Source organism: Nycticebus coucang, chromosome 17, assembly GCF_027406575.1.
Source record: "Nycticebus coucang isolate mNycCou1 chromosome 17, mNycCou1.pri, whole genome shotgun sequence".
Taxonomy (NCBI): Eukaryota; Metazoa; Chordata; class Mammalia; order Primates; family Lorisidae; genus Nycticebus; species Nycticebus coucang.
In genome coordinates this window covers 75229132-75248836 of record NC_069796.1, presented here as the reverse complement: position 1 = coordinate 75248836, position 19705 = coordinate 75229132, and the positions used below count along the sequence as shown (strand labels likewise).

Here is a 19705-nt window from a genome sequence, read left to right as displayed (position 1 = left end):
TTTTTTTATTTTTTATTTTTTAAGAATCTCACACTGTCACCCAGGCTGGAGTACAGTGGCAAGATCATAGCTCACTGCAGCCTGAAACTCCTGGGCTCAGGCAATCCCTTAATGTTATGAACAATATGCCCAGCAAAAATTCTCTTTTTTTCTTTTTGAGACAGTCTCACTTTGTCATCCTTGGTAGAGTGCCCTGCTGATAGCTCACAGCAACCTCAAACTCTTGGACGCAAGCGATTCTTTTGCCTCAACCTCCCAAATAGCTGAGACTACAGGTGGCCGCCACAACGCCTGACTATTTTTAGAGACAAAGTCTTGCTCTTGCTCAAGCTGGTCTCGAACCTGTGAGCTCAGCAATCCACCAGCCTCAGACTCCCAGAGTGCTAGGATTACAGGCATGAGCCAGCATGCCCAGCCCTGTCTAGAAAATTTAAAAAAATATTTGGAGACATGGGATCTTACTGCGTTGCCCAGGCTGGCTGCAAACTCCTGAGCTCCAGTGATCCTCTTGCCTCGACCTCCCAAAGTGCTGGGATTACATGAATGCTGAAAAGACCTGATGTCCTATCATACCATTTAGCATTGGATTAAGTTTTCCTACATCCTGCTAATTGTATGCTCGTCCCATTCCATCTGAACCATAAAGCTGAAGAGTTCCTGAAGACCAGACGGCATTGTGGGCTTTTTCTCTGTGTGTCACAAAGTCTGGCACAATGCTAGGCATGAGGGACCCCATTCCCACACTAGCACGTCCCCACCCAGCCTATGCCAGAGCTCTTGGGATCCTGGCTGCCTTCAGGGTGAACTCTCCTTGAGCTTTTTTTTTTTTTTTTTGGTTTTTTTTGGCCAGGGCTGGGTTTGAACCCACCACCTCTGGCATATGGGACCAGTGCCCTACTCCTTGAGCCACAGGCGCTGCCCATTCAGGGTGAACTCTCAAGGGCAGGAACTATGTTTCTTATTTGCTGTAGCTCATGCCTAGCCCAGGATCTCTGTCCCCAAGCTGACCTGCACGTGTCCTACCCTGGGCCTGGGCCCCACAGGTGGTTTAGCGGGACCACATTATTGAACCTTCACAGTCATCCTCAGCTTAGAAGCATCATCCTACATTACAGGTGAGGATGCTGAGCTTAACTGACAAGGTCATGGAGCAGACAAAGCAAAGTTAAGCACATCCTGCTGGGCCTGCCTGACACCTACCCCACTATGCCATTAGGAGCTGGCCCCAGGTTCAAAACCCAGGGAATTCTATGGGACCTTAGGCAAATTACTAAACTCTTTGTGCCTCAGTTTCCTCACCTATACAATGAGGGTGATGATAATGGTTCCCTCCTCATGGGTGAGTGTTAAGATCAAACATACAGAGTAACATGTGGAGGGCTCAGGGCAAGGCCTGGCATCAAGTAAGCACTCAGGAGAGATGGCTACTGAAGGAACCTTTGGGAACCCCTTACGGGCTCTAAGAGAAGCTCTGCAAACCAGATTCCCATGTGGGAAGTTGCTGTTTCTTTTGAGTCCTGACTATCCCATCAGAACACTCACCACTCCCGTTCAACAGACGTGGAAATTAAGGCCCCCATGAGTTAAGCCCATTGCTGCAAGCTGGAAAGCCTGGTGGGGCAGGACCTGGCCTGCAGGCCCAAGTGCATATCCTCCGTGCGCCCCACTGCTCTGCTGACCAGCCCACAGCATGCTGGGCCACCTCCTCTCACATCCCACTGTTCAGTGCCTCTGAGCCCCACACCTGGCGGGCATTTATCCCAAGGACCTCCCACCCATGGCCTCTGACCTTCCTGAATGACTTCCGGAGGCGGCTGGCCCTGTCCCCTCCCCCAAGGTAGGCCTCCGGTGTCCCTCCCTGTCCTTCTACTCTCCTCCTGCTCACAGGAGACCTTATCGACCAGAGGTCAAACCAATCTCCTTACTCCAGGTCCCCAAGGGGAGCTGTCCTGCCCCAGAAGCCAGCCTCCCATTAATAATTTTCTCCCTGGCCCACTGGACAGAGGCAGTGTGGGTGACCCAGGGTCAGTAAGGGCTATCAGGTGGCCTTTCCCCAGGATGTTTGGTGGTGGGGGAACAATCCATCTTGCCCAGTTTCCACCATTTAAGCCACACTCTGTGGCCAGATCAATCCTGAGAGAGGTAGTGGGGGTGGCCTGTGACATGGAAACAGGGTCTGTCTTCCTGATAAGGCAGGAAGTATCCCTGGGCTTCCTCAAGACCTCTAGTGGGCTCTGACCCTTTGCAGAGACTGGATCTTCCACCCAGAGCACCCCACCAGCCCCCTGTGCCTGGCTGTCACCCTCTTCAGAGCCACCTCTGGAAGCCATTCCTGGCCTCCACCTCCCAGGCTGGGTGCAGGCCTTGGGACAGTCTACTGCAGCGGCTTCTTGTCACAAGTCCAATATGTCAGTTCACCCTGGAATTCAGCTCTCCCTGCAGGAGGCAAGTAGCAAACACTTGCCAAAAGGCTGTGGCTAAAAGTGAGAGAACCTGAGGCCAATATCAACCCCACCACTTACCACCCAAACAAGGGCAGTGCCCAAAGAGGGTGGTACTCTGTTTCTAAGGCTACTGCTCACTAAGCTTCCCTCTGCTCCAGGTACTTTGCTAAGAAGCCCTGTGGATATGAAAGCTCTTTTGACTAACTCAACCATCTGTGGAGGTGAGTACCCATTTCACAAATTGCCTCTGGAGCCCATCTCTCCAGGCTCCTGCGAAGCAGAGTTGCCTTGGGGACATCCACTTCTTTCCTGTTAGCTGGCTGCCCCAATGAGGGGGCCTATCTTTAAGGGCTTCCCAATATAGACATTCCCAGTATAGTCAGAGCTCCTGTCTGCCCAACTAACAGCCCCCCAGTGTACAATTGTTAGGGGTGTTGAAAAGCTGCAGTGCAAACAAAACCAAATTGCTGCAACTCTCTCAAGGCAAGAAAGGTTGGCACACAAAGCGTGTCTCCTTCTGAAGGGGAAGGTGTCCCTGATGCTCCACCATCCTCTTGGCTCAGGCACATGGATTATCTCTTGGGTCACAGAGGCTTTTCCCACAGCAAGGTGGCTACTGTCCCCCTGCAGCCTGGAACCTCAGTGACCAACCCCCACCTGCCTCTTCTCTTGCCAGAGGGCTTTGACTCTGGTGGAAATATTCACTCCCCACTGCACAGAAGTGACAAGGAGGGCCCCACAGGCTCAAACCTCTCCCAGATGTGCCAAGATCCCCAGGCCCCTGGGATGAACATAGCACTCAGTGCCACGGAGCCGGCCCACACTCTGCCTGCAGCCCACCCTCGTCCAGCACAGTTCTGGATACACAATGTGATGTTTCCTGCTCAGATCCCCACACTGGCTCCCCGCTCTCCACAGGGCAACGTCTAAGCACCATCCTTATGAAAAAGCCCCTGTCTACCCTCCTAAGTGCCTGCATGGGAAGCTGCTACAAGGTGAAAAGAGCTTGGGCTAAGTACCCAACCCAGAGCAGCTTCCAGAGCCCAGCCACGGTGCTCCCTACCACAGTATCCAAGAGCCACTGTTACTCCCTGTGGCCCAAAGACTTGAGCCTCACTGGCCCTCTCATGGCTCTGAAAAGCATGCTAGGGAGCTTCCTGTTTCTTCCTGAGCACTCTTTCCACCTCCTATGGATGCCCAAGCCACCCCCGTCACGTGCACACACACCGCGTTAACACCCCTCAACAGCAGCACAGCTACTAGCACTGACTCACCCCTGATGTTACCTGGCTTCACCCCAATCACCGATTTATTTGATTTCTTTAAGCCTCAGTTTTCTTACCAGCAAAATGGGGATTGTTTATCACATTTGTCTCAGAAAAAGATTATATTAGTGACAATAGCCATTACCTTTTTTTTCCTTTTCTTTTTTCTTTAGTTTAGTTTTGTTTTCTTAAACAGTCCCTACTTGTTGAACACTTCCTCTGTGCTAAGAACCACTTGAGGTAAATTTTCCTTGGTAATCCCCAGGGCAATCCTATGAGTCGGTATAATTATTATCCCCACTTTGCAGATGGAAAAACTGAGGCTTGGAGGTTATCTCATTATCCTAAGTCACAGAATTGTTGAGAAGAGGAATCAAGGTTCAAATCAAGGCCAAATTCTCTACTGCTTCACCCTGCCTCCTTTCTACTCTCCCAGAATGGCAACTGGTTCAGGCCAAAGGCCACAGCTGGGGGTGGGAAGAAGTGGGATACTGGAGCTCTCTTCCTGCACCCAAGAAAGAAGGATGGGGTCCCACCACCCACCTCATCATGAAGGGCTTATGCAATTTGTCCCCCTACCTCCACATGGCCTTCCCAGAAAGAGATCTCCCTGGTCCCAAAAGGGGCAGCCCACAGACTTCCAGCCATATTCCATCACCACCTGCCTCCCCCAGCAGCTACATCAGGCCAGCTAGGGCTTTCAGAGTTTCTCTAAATTCTGGATTCAAACCTAAGACCTTCACCGCCCTCCAGGGTAGTCCCCAGTTAGTCAGCCCCTCTCTCTCTTTACCCCAAAATGTAGCTCCCCAAGGTTTTCCTCGAGAGCGTGCCGGACCCTGGGCCGGGGGGATGCCTGATGGATTACTGTTACTGTGGAGAATGAAGCTCATCTTGCCTCCCACTGACCAGGCACTCACTCTGTGCCAGGGCCTGGGCTAAGCACAGGCCTGGCACCAGCTCCTCACTCCTCACACAACCCAAGAAGGTCAAAACTATTACTCTCCCTGCATTCTAGGCGACAAAGGGAGACACAAAGAGGCCATGAGACTGACCCAACTTGTACAGGAAATAACAGAGCCAAGATCTAAACCCAATCCTGCCTCTGAAGCCCACGAATTTCCCCCAGCAGGCATCCCTAGACAGAAGAGAGGAAAGCCGGACCTACCCTGAATCTCAGCATGGCTCAGATGGGCACCCCCACCCCCTCAGCCCAGGCTCATGCCACCTTTCCCGTCACCCACACTAGTCTCAAACAGGACAGACAGTGACAGCGACACTGCAAAGGGCCCTTCCCCACCCCCAGCCTGTCCATTAAGCTCCCAGGACTATCAATGTATTGATTGGCAGGGCTGAGCCATCAGCACTGAAGGGGGTACTGCAGGATGGGGGCTGGGCCTGAGCTCTCCCATACATCAGCCTTCTCCATACAGCTTGTCAATACGCGTGCCACTGCTATAGACAGTCGACTCTGGAGCCAGCCTCGGGGTGGGGGCAGGACCTGAAAGACCCATGTCCTCTTCTCTTCCTTCTTTTCTCTTACTGCCAATCCCCGTTTCAATTCCAGCTCCCTTACAGCTCTTGGGGAGCGAGAGTAGTCAAGCGTTGCCTGTGACAAGCCCTTTATTCCAGCACTCAGTGCCCTCCCGGGTCTTTCCATCCCCCTGTTACAACCTGACACTTCAGCCACCCCAGTGTGGGGCTCCCTGAGCACACCAGGCTATTCCCTGTTTCCAGGTAGCACCATTCTGTTACACACACACACACACACACACACGGCCCACGGTGTCCTCTTCACCTGACTTGCCTTATTTCATGATTCAAATAGGACATCTTCCCTGGCCAGATGCTCTTGCCTGAGAGGCTGGTTTCAGGGCCCTTCATCAGAGTACCCACTTCACCCTTGAACTTTGTCCTCCAGCACACATCCCTCTGTTTCCCTCAAGTCCCCAAGGGCTAGGACAGGTGCTGACACCCACCCTGTTCCAGCACCTTGCACCAGGAGAGTGGATAGGGGACTCAAACCAGGTTGCCGGCCCCCAGAGAGCCTCTCCCTAAGCCTTCCTCTAACAGTCCCACACTCAGGCTGTGTGCAGGTCTGTGCAGGAGGCCTGCAGTGTGGACCAGACTTCCTTCGACCTCTAGCAAGCTTCGAGCTGGTAGATACCCCAGCGTCAGATGCATCCTACAGCTCATGCTGACTTAGCACTTACAATGAGCTGGGCACTGTGACAAGTGCCACAATTCACCCTCCCAGCGACCCCAAGAAGAAGAATTCATCCTGATGCCCATATGAACGACAAGCCACAGAGAGGCCAGTCAATTCTCAGTCACACGGCAGGTGAGGTGGGGCGGAATTCAGGTGGGCCTGAGCTCCAACTGTCTCTACGTGCTCTACAGATAGCGTACTGGCAACAAAAGTGCCGTGGGACCCCAAGGGAAAACATGGGACAGGGCCTGGCGGGGGCGTGGAGGTGGTGGCAAATAAAGCTGCTGACAGCATCTGCCATCTCTTCACAGGGTGCCCTGTGGGGAAAGCAGAAGACTTGGATGTCAGACTCTCCTCAGCCCAGTCTGGGGCCAGACATGCAGCAAGTGTCCCATAAATGTCTGTGGATGGTTAATGAGGGGCAACACCATGTCTGAGTGCCTACTGCATATCTGATCCAGGATACGCCTTCAATTACTCCTCCCAACTTGGACATTATGAGAAAACAGACTCAGAGAGGTTGAGAACCTTGCCCAAGGCCACACAGCCTTATGAGCAGTGGAATGACAATTAAATCCAGACTTAAGTCCAAAGCCTACATTCCCAACTCAGACTGGAAGAGACCCAAAGTTATTGATCCAAGGAACACCTCCTTCCTAGCTTTCACTAGCATCCACGGCATGCTATGTACCCAACATACACAGTATCATTGATTCTGCAATTTCTGCTACTCAATTATTTATTGTCAGGCATATGCTAGCAACTGTGTGGAATATCCCATTTAGTTGTCACAACCACCCTTAAGAAATAGGTACTTTGCATTACTTTTACAAAGTTACAGATGGGGAAAACTGAGGTGCAGAGAGGGTTGAAGGCTAAGGGATGTTTACAGAACAGCTGCTAAGCAGCACAGGCAGGATTCAAAACTCAGGTTTTTCCTACACCAAAACCTACACACTCAAGTACTACAGAGCCACCGTCCTCACCTCGCTGATACCCAGGTGGGTAGACCAAGGCTCAGAGAGGGAGCCAGTGATAGAGCCAGGACTGGAACCCAGGTATCCTGGGCATCCTTCTGTGCTGCGGCCAGCAGGAGGCTTGCCTTTGGCCCCATCCTTGCTAGATGAGCCTGCGGCCCTTTGCCACTTAGATGTCAGAGCAAACAGACCACCAGCAAGCCTGACAAAAGCCCAAGGGGTCTACTGACCTGCTGTTGTTCCAGAACAAATCCCCATACTCAGCAGGCCTAAGGCCAGATGGCCCTCCCCCAGCCCTGGCCACTCAGGCAGGGCCCTTGGCACTGTCGTCCCCTTAGTTCATTGCCACAGGTCCTCATGAGTGGGGGCAGAGCCAATCTGGCAAAAGCTACAGAGCACAGAGAGGTTCATCAGAGCAGCTCTTGTCCACAGAAAGGAGAAAATCAACACCTTCCCTCCCGCCAGAGACCAGGAAGTGCAGAGCCCCAGATAGGGAGAAAACTCCCCAAACCTGACAGGGCGGGGGCGCAGGAGTTGTTCATGCCATGCACTGCCCTCCCCCCACCATAAGCAGCAGGGACTGTTTCCTTGGTTGTTTTCTTCCCATTTTACACACGCAGAAGCTGAGACCAGGGAGGTTAAATAACTCACCCAAGATCACACAGCAAAGAGAAGGCAGAGCCACAGTGTGAACCAAGCTGGCCAGCTCCACAGTTCTGATACTAGTAAGCCTAGGTTTAGAGCCGAGCAGGTTGCAGCTCTGCCTTTGTCTTGCTGTGTGACCATAGGTAGGTTACTTTATGCCTCACCCCTCCTTTTCCTTCTCTGCAGAATCCCTCATTTTCCAGGCTAGATGTGAGCCTCAACCTGGATAATGTGTATAGTGAGTATACAATATCTCATGGCCCACTGTGAGTATTGTTGTTGTCAGTCAAAGGTGCCTGCACCCCAATTTTCACACCTGCTAATTCCCTGCTAAAGGACCTGGTCAGAACCAAAAGTCCTTGCTGAAAATGGAAGTCTCCTCCCTGTTTCCCTCCAATTTCCCTTTGGGGGACCACTATGCCCTTAGAACTGCCAGGGGCTAAACAGAGGCAGCCCCTGTGACCCGGACGTGCTGCCTCAAGCCCACTGATACTGGCTGTGCCAACCACAAGAAATTCTAAAAATCTACCTCCTTATCTCAGAGCAAGTGACACTCCCTGGCTGCAGGAATGCTGGTGGGGTGCCCCGTCCCCTCCTCCTCCTCTAGGAGCAGAGTGCTGAATCTCCAGTCTTGCCCCTCCCAGGATACCCACCTCTAACTCCAGGACCCTCTCTGATGAGCACATTCCAGGAGGAACAAGGCCCACAGACTCCAAGTCAGCTGTCCTCAACCTCAGAGGCACCTTACTTGGGCTCTGAACATCCCCCCACCCCCGCATCCAAACAGAATCTGATATGAACCTCTAGCATGCCTCTTGGGACTATTTCCCATCAGTATCCTTTCTGGATAATTTCAGGATTCTTTCTTAAAAAGTCAGCCTGCTATGGTAAAAAGAATGTAAGATCTAGATTCCAGAGTCTTGGATCTTAGCTATGGCTCTGAATAATCCCTTCCCCACTCTGTGCCTCAGTTTCTCAATCTGTGAAACAGAACACTACCCCTTCTACATCAGGCTTCCCATAGAATGATTGGAAGTGGGCTCAGTACCTGTAGCTCAGTGGTTAGGGCGCCAACCACCTACACTGGGGCTGGCAGGTTTGAATCTGGCCCGGGCCTGCTGAACAACAATGACAACTACAACAAAAAAATAGCCGGGCATTGTGCTGGGCACCTGTGTTCCCAACTGCTTCGGAGGCTGAGGCAGGAGAATCGCTTAGGCCCAAGAGTTTGAGGTTGCTGTGAGCTGAGATGCCACGACACTCTACCGAGACTCTGTCTCGAAAAAAAAAAAGAAAAAGGTTGGAAGAGTGAAGCCAGCTTCCTGATGTAAGGGACACTCTGACATTCACACTAGCAGGGTCTTTTTCTCTCAAGCAAGTCACTGCTCCTCAGCCCTGGTTTCCTCCTCCTCTGGTAACGAGAGGATGTCAGGGGGTCAGGGGTGGAGGGTGGTCAGGCTGAGGGAGGCACAGAATGACACTTGCGAACTTGAACACCTCATGGGGTGAGAGAGGAAGTGGCACTCCAAGAGAGACAAGGGACTGGTAGGAGGGACAAGAGTCCAGAGGAAGCTCCTCCAACCGTGGCCCGCCTCATGCCTGGCCTGTCTGGGGAAGGCCAGGACCTAGCCAAGCCTGGCGGCAGGAACAATGTCAGGCAGGTGCCAGCCGAGCTGTGTGAAAAGCCCAGCCCGGTGTCATTGTCAGAGCTCAGCCAAGTGCAGAAAAGCAATTTACTGGTCATGCCGCCTGCTCCCCGCGGAAATTTTTTAAATTCTTCCAATTTGAGCTATCTGTGGTGTCCCAAGTTGTGTGGAGAAGGGATGAAGGGATTTTATTAAATTCCCAGCTTCCTGTTTCCCCGGGTGGCAGGAGGTGGGGAGGGTATGAGGGCAGGGCTCACAACATTGGGGGGGGGGGGAGGACAGTATCTGGCATTGAATGTGCTCATGGAAATGTGGCTGGGGGCAGGAACCCATTCTGGGCCTGGTAGATGAGGGACATGCCAAGGGGAGGAGCCCAGAAACTGCATTGCTAAGACTAGACCAGGCCCTCAAACATTGAAGTGGGGGAGGGAAGGCCATAGACACGTGCATTTCCCAGCAGAGCAAGGTGCTCTCCTGGGGGATGAGAATTTACAAAGCTTCTTCCACCCCTATCATATATCAATGCAACCTCATGACCACCCATTTCACAAACGATACTAAGACCCCAGAGGAGGTGAGGTTCAGGCCTAGTCCACTGCCTTGCAAAACCCTGAGCCCTTTCCACCACTCACAGTGGCCTCCTCACCCCTTCACACACCGAAGGAGTTCTGACTCGACTACTAAGCACAGCCAGCCCAGGACATAGCCATTCCAGCAACTGCCCAACACCACCTAAGCAGGAGCTGGAACAGACTCCAGTTCCTGGCAGCTCATGCCACATGGCTCCCAAGCCTCATCTCTACCAAGGCCACCTCACCTTTGTCCCTGGAGTGTGAACAGGGAGATGAACCTGCTAACCTTGCCCATACGTCCCTTAGGATAGCATTCTAATCTATAAGAAGCTGAGAACCCTCTTCGAGACATAGCACATTTGGGCACCATTTTCACGCAATGTTTCAAGGATCTCCCAATAATCTCACCCTTAGATATTCCAATCTCACCCTTAAAAACTAGTCCTATGGTAATATGGATGTGGAAAGGCTGGAGAAGACAAAGGGGAAAAGGAAGGGAGGAGGTAGGAGGGGGGAGAGGAGGCTCCCTCACCTGCTTGAAGGCTGCCTCTTGACCTAACCCAGACAGACCACCCAGGTCTTTCCGAAGATGCTGGCTCTAGCTCTGGCCAGGAGGTGGAGGGGGTATGCAGAGTCCAGACTCCCTCCCTCTAACTCCCCCTGAGAACACAAAGACCACACAGCAACCCATTCTGGGCTCTACTTCAAGAAGAAGCAAGAGCAGCAGGCATCCAGAAGCTTGAGCAACCTAGCCCTGCATACCTCCCCACTATCCCCATGCCCATCTCACCACTCTGGAAAAGAGCTCTTGCCCAGACCAGATAAGTAGACCCCCTGGAGTGAGCCTGGGGCCTGTCCTTTGCATAGGGACTCAGCTGCAGACCAGGCAGGCCATACCTGGCACTGGCGTCCCTCTTTGACACCAGCTACTCTGTACCCCACCCCCAATCACCACTCAGGGTCACATCTGCTTTGGCACACAGCCAGTCTTAAGTTACTGACTCCAGTTGTATTGATTCAAGGAGTCACTGGGGACCCTAGCCTGGCCAACAGGAGGAAAGAACCCCATCAGTCCATCCATCCATCCTTTCAGCTGCAGCCCCACTGGCTGCCCCACACTCAGTGCCTACCATGAAGGTAACATTCCTCTCCTGGGAGTGGGAGGGAGTTAAGCAGCCCCACCACCACCAACTGACTCTTAGCACTCAAAAGCACCCAACATTGCTTGGGCTGGAAAACTGGGAGAACCACCATTTTCGGGTGCGGAAGGCTCTCTCTGGGCATCTCCAGAACCCTACCGCTAAGGTCTAAGCATCTTCTCTAACTCTGTAAGGACACCTGCCTTCAACTGCAGGGGGAAGGGTCAAATAACCCTCTGTTGGCCAGCGTCCAGCCCCTCTTACGTCTCCTCCCTTGCAGCTCTAGGTGGGTGGGGGGCTTGAGCAGCTGGGCTTCCTGTTCTTTTTGTTCCCCACACCACCACCACCACCATGCTCAGGCAGCCCTGATCTGGTTCTAATCGGGGCTGAGGTCGGCTCCCTTTTTCCCTCTTCTCTCTCCCTCCCACCCCCCTTTTTCCTTCATTTCTACGGCTTTGGAAGCCAGAGCGTTCCAACTGTCTGCGTGCCAAGACCTTCCCGAGTCTGAAAGCTGCTGAAGTAACAGATCAGATTTTAGCAAGTGCTTTCCAGGCTGAGAGCCAAGCCCTCTTCTGATTCACGGAGCGAAGGCGGAGCAGGCTGGGAACTAGCCGAGGACCACACCACCTTGGGCGAGGGAGTGAGCCGGCCGGTCCCGGAGCGGCCTCGCAGGCAACTGCCCCTCTGCCTAGGCGCCGCGCGTTCCCCCTAGTCCCGAGTGTATGTCTGTCAGTCACTCCCCTTCTCTCTCAATGCTGCAAACGCCTTTGAAACCACAGAGTAATTTACAACTGACGCTTTCTCCCTGGACTCGAAACCCACTCTCTGAAAGGAGCCTTTTTTTGTTTGGAAGAGCGAGCGGCGATGTTAAGGGACGGTTGGCAGATTCGACCCCTAGGTCTCAATCCTCGCCGGCCGCAGGCTGGGGTTTGGAACTAGGCACATAGCTGCGGTTGAGCCCGCGGTCTCTGGGGCCCACAGGGGCCGCGACAGCTAGCGCCGGCCTGGGCCCGGCAACAGAGTCCCTTGCACTTGGCGGGTCCCCCGCCCTCGCAAGGCGCGCACGGAGCCGCCCTTCCGCGCCCTGAGAACAGGTGCATTGGGCTCGGCGCCCAGGAGGGGTGGGGCACAGGGAGGAGGCGCGGCTCGGAAAGGGGGATCCGTGTGCACCTCGGGGCAGGGATGGGGGGAGGTCAGACCCAGGAGCCCACATACCTGTACCTGGAAGCACAGCAGCAGGAAGTGTAAACACCTGCGGGAAAGAGATGGAGAGGCGGTCAGTGGGACTCGAGGGAGAGGGGCTCGCGGACAGACAAGCAGGAGGAAAGTCCGGCGAACGGACGGGCGGGCAGACAGAGCCACAGGCACACGGACAGACGGCTAGGCGGGGTGGGCAGCCCCGCACGCGGGCGCTTACAGGCAAGTGCAGGCGGAGGGCGCTGAATACATCGCTGGGTGGGTGGGGAGGCGGCGGCTCCTAGCCCAGCCTGCACATGTCCGCTCCGCGCGGCCGGGACCGGGCGCCTCCGCCGCCGCCGCCGCCGCCGCCGCCGCTGCTGCTCCCTTCTCGCCGGCTGCTGCTGCAGACTCTGCTGCTCCGGGGCGCTCCGCGGCGCGCCCTGCGGCATCAGCGCCCCGCGCGGCTCCTCTCGAGCGCTGCGCCCTCCGGGCTGGCGCAGGGGCTGCGGGACGGCAGCCGCTGTGCAGGAGGCGCGAGGCCGGTGCGGGAAAGCTTGCTCACCGCTGGCCAGACGGCCGTCTGGGCGTCCACGGGAAGCTGGCTGTCCCGGTCACTCTGGTGGCAGCATGCGTGGCGGGGCTGGAAGCTAAGCTACGCTGTCTGGCCGGGGCGCGGGGCTGCGCGGGGCCAAGGGTCAGCGCTCCGGGGCTGGGGCAAGCGGCTGCAGCGCGAACGCGTCACGGCCGCTCCGTCTGGGCGCCCGCCGGCTCATGTCTCCTCCTCCGCGTCTCTCCGGCCGTGCGCATCGCCGCCTCCCACCACTGGCGGCGGCCGGGGCGTTTTCTACGCGCGGGCGGCGAGGGGGCGGGGGACCGGGGGCGGGCCCGGGCCGGAGTCGGCACAATGAGGATGCGGGGCCCGGGGTCTCCCCCCTCGGGGCGCGGCCGGACGGGCGCTCAGCTCGCCTGGGTGCGCCGCGCCCACATCAAAGGCGGCCCTGCCTGCTCGCCTGCCTGCCGCGGCCTTTCGTTGCCTCCTCCTCCTCCTCCTGGCGGCTCCGGGTTGTAGGGGAGGTGCTCAGACTCCGGGCGACGTGACCCGCAGTTCCGAAGGGGCAGAACCCGCGTGGCAGGAACTGGTGAGCACTAGAAGCCGTCGGAGCACTGCGCCCGGGCGCAGGGACCCGCGCCGCAGCTCAAACGTTGCCCAAATTGGGAAGGCAGCGGCCCTAAGAATGCAATTAGGTGTGGAGCGTCCTCACCCGCCCACATTCTCTACTCGCACTCTCTCACACCCACCAACACTTGAGTGGGGAGCAGGGAGGGGGCGGGGCGGCTCCACTAAAGGGGGTCGCTATTACCCGCCCTGAGTCCAAGCAAGATCGTGGTGTTTCCGAGACACCCGTTTGGTGGGCTGGCCACTCTGAGCCCTCTTCCTCTTTTTCTGTGCCTGCCACTGGGAGGTGGGGTCTCTGGGGGGTCTCTACCTCCGACCCGAGGGACTCCGAGGTAGGGGTCGATTCTTGGGATCCCAGCAGGGCTTTCCAGTAAGCGACCCAGCTTTGGAAACACACGGCTACCACCTAGTGGCCCTGAGGCGTCACTGCAACCGCTACACGGGCGCGCTCCAAGGCACCGGGTAGATAAGTATCCAGCAGGACTCTGGTCAGCGACCACTCTAAGCCCTCTTTCGGCCTCCTACCAAAAACCAGGCTACAATTTGCCTCCGTTTGCATACTAAGCAGCCTGATTCCTTTTACCAAGATTCCTCTTAGGACACTGGTTCTTACGGCCTTTGCCCCTTCCAGGGGTATTACAACTGTCATTTCTACCAACCCCAAATGTAGGTGTTCCTTGTCGGGCATCTGCCTCACTCTGGCTACAGCCCGCATCCACCAAGCTCTGCTTTGGCCTGATGCTACGGGAAACAGGTTACAGTGGGAATGGCACTGGAGAATGAGCTCAAAAAAACAAAACCCAGGAATCCAGACTGTGTGGTTAAAAGTCTCCTTGCATGGACTGTTTCATAATCTCATTTTACTACAGCATAAATTGAGGTAGGTGCTGTTTAACAGTGCCATTTCCTGAAGTCATAGGATATAAAACATCACTAATTGTTCCAAATTATCAGGCCTCTCTGAAAGCTATTTTAAGTTCCCTCTCAAAGCCAAGGCTATTTTAAACAGCCTGTGTTTCAGCATTGGACACAAGTGCAGAAAGCTTTCTCAAAACCAGGTGTTGAGTGACGGGGTGAGTTCTTACATGTAGCTGCTGGGCTGAATTTTCACAGACATTCTGGTTGCCAGACTAGTCTTGCAAAGTTACTGGTAATTTCCCAAGTTCTGGAGAAAATGAACCAATCCCATGGATGCAATGACGGACCACAAATACCAATGGACAGAAATGCTCCCACTGGGTCCCGAGTCATTGCTACCAACCTCTGATCTTGCTTTACCTGAAGACCTTTAAGAGTCAAGAGATATTGACTTGCCTCCTGCCAACAAGTATTAAAGTATCTCCTGGCTAGGAATCGTACTTCCAGTTTTCTATACTGTCACTATTTTCTATTACTTGTGAATGGAATGAGCACAAAACTACGTATGTCCTAACATGTTGGAATCTCTTTCAATGCTCAAAGTGTAATTTGTCAATCTCACCTATCACAAATAAGATAGACCAAAAAGTCCACTCATGAAAACAGTTCTAAGAGCACAACCTCAAGAGTCAGAGGCCCTGGATTTGAACATTGCCTCCAACATTTATGAATTCCAGCAACAGTCTGAGACTCTGCTTCCTCGTCTACAAAATATGGCTAAGAACATTAAGAACAGAGTTGTGAATACTGAATTCAGAGTGTGGCACATAACAAAGCATACATTTTAGCTGATAATAATCATAATTATGGTTTTGTAATTTTTTTTCTTCACAATTAAGTAGGGAGGAGCAATCATTCCCAACTTACAGGTGAAGAGATGTTCAGCCAGATGTTCAGTCAAAAGAATCTGTCTTTTGACTCCAACTCCAGTCATTTTATACATTTTTTTCTGCCCACCATTCACTCCCCCCAAACCAAGTTTCATATACCTATTTATCATGACTTATTTACTATGTGCATGAATCTTAAATGGGTTTTATCTGGATTTGAGGTCACTAAATTTTGTGTCACGAATTTGGTAGTCACCTCTTACCAATTCATGCCGTCACTGTTTATTGAAATCCTACTGTGTTGTCATACCCTCACTAAAGACTGACAAGGTCCCTGTACTGAAAAAGCACTTTGCTTTTACTAGGGAAGATGAGCAGTAAGCAAGTAACCTGAGAAATAAATGCTACTTAGCTGAGAGAAACCAATGGCATGAGATGATGAGCAGCAGGGGAATGTCGCGGTCAGGCTTCTTGGTAACATTTAGGCAAAAACCCAAAGGAATATTCCAGGCAAAAGATGTTGAGTGACTACAGTGAGAAAAGGCTGAATGACTGGCAGGGTTAGCCAGGCCAAGTGGCAAGAGATGAGGGTGCACAGGTAATTTTCATGATTATGACTTATGGGCAGGCCCTCATAGGAAAGTTTAAGTAGCCATCAACAGCGTTTAAGGTACCACTTACAATTTTGCAGTGCCTCCATTTGAAGTGGGCAGTCTTGACAGATGTATTTATCTACAAACATCACCTCCTTTCAGGTAACCTCACCATCCCCAATTACTGGTTCCAAGCAACTATTAATCTGCTGGCGCTAGTTTCTTCTCAATTTCATATAAATGGAACCATGTGGTATGCTTTCTGTCTGACTTAGCACGTTGAGATTCACAGCTGTTGCCACTTACCGGTAGTCTTTCCTTTTTATTGCTAAGTACTATTTATTAGTATGGATATACCACAACATGACAGCAATTTGTCCACCAAGAACATAAGTTAAAAATCCAGTTTGTTGTTAAAAGCTTACTGCAGGCTATGCAGTGGCTCAAGCCTGTAATCTTAGCACTCTGGGAGGCTGAAGCAGCAGATTGCTTGAGCTCAGGAGTTCCAAGACCAGTGTGAACATGACCTCATCTCTACAAAAAAAAAAAAAAAACAGAACTAGCCAGGCATAATGGCAGGCCTCTGTAGTCCCAGCTACTCGGGAGGCTGAGTTAAGAGGATTGCTGGAGCCTGGGAGTTTGACGTTGCTGTGGGCTATGATGCCTCTCTGCACTCTATCCAGGGTGACAGAGTAAGACTGTCTCAAAATTAAAATGAAATAAAAGCTTATTGCAACTGCTAAGAATTTAGTGGAATGGTGCAACAGTGGTATTAAGGAGACTGCTGAGTGAGATTCCGTCTCACAAAAAAAAAAAAAAGAAAAAAGGAGGCTGCTGAGGCTATTACCCACCCATCCACAAGTACAGTAGCTTGGACAAGGGGCCTTGTGCTAGCTTGAGGTTGGAGTCAGATACACATTCATTCAGCTCTAGGGTAGTAAACTCAATGCAACTTTCTGAAGTCAAGAATTTAATAACATTGAAGAGCATTAAGTGTTTTTCTTTTTGACTAATCCGAAGCACGTAGAACTTAGGGACACAGCATACATTTAAGTATTGTCCCCTTTTCCCTGTTGAAAGTAAACTAAGATAGCACTGCAGTCTGACTTATTTCCACTTCTCCCCAGTCCTAACTGGAAAAAATATGGAATACAAATATTATAGACAAAAATGAACACTCAGTCTAAACACCTAAGACACGCAGCTTCCAAGCAGCATCTTTAATAAGATCAGGTTTTAAGTAAGTAGACCCTATAGCTGGGGGTTGTGGCAGGCGCACTACTCGGGAGGCTGAGGCAAAAGATCACTTTAGCCCACAAGTTTGAGGTTGCTATGAGTTAAGATGCCACAAAGGGGCTAAAGTGAGACTCAAAAAAAAAAAAAGTGGAGCACAAATGAGTTTCTCAAGTTTTCTCAAAACCAGCTCTTGAAACTTTCATAGCATTTCAACAAGAGAGCTCTACTGCCCACCCCGAGTCAGGGAGCAACTGGCTCTTTGGTAAATAACTGGCTGGAAGGTAGCCTTACAACTTTATGAAATAACCTTAATTAACTATTTCCAGAGTTCAGACCACTCTTTAGTAACCTTTTTCTTGAACTTCAAGTAAAAGCCCCACATCCTATACTATGCTATAATCATGTGTTGACTTGTTTAATCAACAATGGACTGAATATACTGTGAATTAATAGATAAAAAGGGAGCTAAAAAAAATTCCTATTGCTGTGAAGTCCTAAAGTCAACAGTACAGTGAATTATTCATGTTTGTGATGGTATTAAACCTACTGCAGTCGTAGGTTTAAAAGTACAGCACATCTAATTATGTACAGCATGTAACAGTAATGGTAGTAAGTTATTGGTTTTTTTATTTACACTTGTATTTTTAGTATATTCCTTATTTTTAAAAAAGTTAACTGTAAAACAGCTTTAGGGAGGTCTTCCAGGAAATATTCTAGAAGGCACTGTTGTAATAATACATGACAGATAAAGACCTTCCAACACAACAAAATGTTTAAGGAGAAGACAGTGATACTGATCATCCTGACCCTATGTAGGCCCAGGCTGATGGGTTTGTGTTAGTTTTTAAAAGGTAAAAAAGCAAAAATATTTTAAAACTAAATAAAAAACTAAAATAAAGTAAGTTTGAGATATTTCTGCTTAGTTAAGTATATAATAAAGCCATGTGTTTTAAGCTAAGTGTTATTACAAGAATCAAAGTTTAAAAATTTAAGTTTATAAAGTAAAAAAGTTCAGTAAGCTAAGACCAGTAAGGGGAAAAAACTGATGTTGTACCACTTTTTATTTTTGTTTCAGATTGTTTGAGGGCACAAAGAACTAGGTTACAACTATTTGCATTTGTTAGGTACAGTCACCTCTTGGCTTGTTCCTAAGGTGGCCCATTTAGTAGCATACCCACCCTCTTCTTACACAGGTGTTGTCACTTGTATCTTTTAAACAGTATCATCACTGTACCTTTTCCACATCTAGACACCCAAATACCAATGTTACAAGTTCCTACAGTATTCAATATCGGTCTCATATGGCCTACTGTGTAGTAGAATGTCATCTAAGTATGCCTAAGTACTGATGTCCACACAGCAATAAAACTGCCCAACAATGGGATTTCTTAGAACACAATCTCATGTTAATGGATGCAGGACTATATTAAAAGTCAAAACCACGTAACTTTCTGCATGCATTTTCATTCACGACTATAAACCTCACCCTATTAGCTGTCATTTAGCATGGTTTGGACAATTGATCTGCTCTTAATGTCCATAGTTTAACTAATGAAATTGAACCTATTCCCAGAGTTCTGAATTCTCATCCAAGATCTACTCTCACATGATTACTTCTTTTATTGAACCAATTCACTGATTATAAAGAAAAGCCTTTTAGTCAGCCAATTAGTGCTCCCCCCACCCTATTCTGTTTTTCTTTCCTTCCTTTCCCAAAGGGTCCTATCTAATCAGTCTGCTAATCTAGAACTCTGAACAATGTTCCTACCCAGACTGTATGGTCTAAAAATCATGCTTTTAAAAAACCCCGGTGCTCTTTGGAGAAATATTTCATTATAGTCTGAGAAAGAAAATGAACAAGATGAAACTAGAACATCTTATCACAGGAGAAAGCAAGAAGCAACCAGACTAATGTATGCACTGTGGTAGGGGCGAGCCTGAAGACTTCCTTGGTCAGAAAAAAAAAAAAAGATACAGTGGTGTGGAAGACAAATACAAAAAATTTGAATGCAGGACAAAGTCACTGGTTCCTCTTGGAGGATGTTAGAGTATCAATCCGTTCTAAACATTGCTTAAGGTAAAACAATCAAACATTAAAATATTTTCAGGTGGGAGGCTCACACCTGTAATTCTAGCACTCTGGGAGGCTGAGGTGGGAGGATCCCTTTAACTCAGGATACCAGCTTAAGCAAAAATCCCATCTCTCTAAAAACAGAAAAACCAGCCAGGCATCTTGGCAGGTGCCTGTAATCCCAGCTACTTGGGAGGCTGAGGCATGAAGATCGCTTAGACCAAAAAAAAAAAAAAAAGGATTTTCTTTCAAAGTATAAATACAGTCAGTAGAAGTGCTGATTTTGGTATAACGATAAAGCCAAAAATACAACTACAGAACAGTATCCAAATTAAGTATTCACGTTCAGTGGAATGGCTTAGTACATACGGCTATTCCAAAAGTTAACTCCAGACCCTCTTAAACCAAGTACCAGTCTAATTTTACAGTTTCCTCTAGCAGTGATTTTTTCAACCAGTGTGCCCTGAGATCTTAGTAATGTGTGCCACGAAAATTAATGTTCAATTATTTTTAAAACAAGTACAAAGCACAAAGTATATTTATTACTTTTTTCCATCAACATAATTTAAATGTGGTACATAAGTTCAACTATAGGTTCAAGTGTGCTGAGATTAAAAAAAAAGGTTGAAAAACATTGCTCTAGCATAAAGATACTACCAAGAACAAAGGAAAGCTGCTTTATTGGTCTTAAAAAGCTTCAAAAGTGCTGATTAAAAATATTTAATGTTTTTCCCAATAAGAAACTTATAATTTTGCTTTCAAACAATTAAACCAATATTGATCTAAGCATAACCCCCTCAATAGTCT

At 50.3% G+C, this 19705-nt stretch overlaps 1 protein-coding gene across 3 annotated transcripts in view; it reads right to left on the bottom strand.

The window, feature by feature from the left end:
* Nucleotides 1–12891, bottom strand: part of FGF18 (fibroblast growth factor 18) — a 34466-nt gene extending 21575 nt beyond the window's left edge. Inside the window, exons 1-2 of one of the 3 annotated variants that reach the window (XM_053566028.1) lie at nucleotides 12312–12891; nucleotides 12110–12146 (exon numbers count right to left, since the gene is read on the bottom strand). In XM_053566028.1, coding sequence (XP_053422003.1) covers nucleotides 12110–12146; nucleotides 12312–12343 — 69 coding nt within the window. In that variant the 5' untranslated portion in view covers nucleotides 12344–12891. The remainder of the gene's footprint in view (nucleotides 1–12109; nucleotides 12147–12311) is intronic. The other 2 variants (XM_053566030.1, XM_053566029.1) reach the window with 2 other exon arrangements.
* Nucleotides 12892–19705: the final 6814 nt, after the last annotated feature.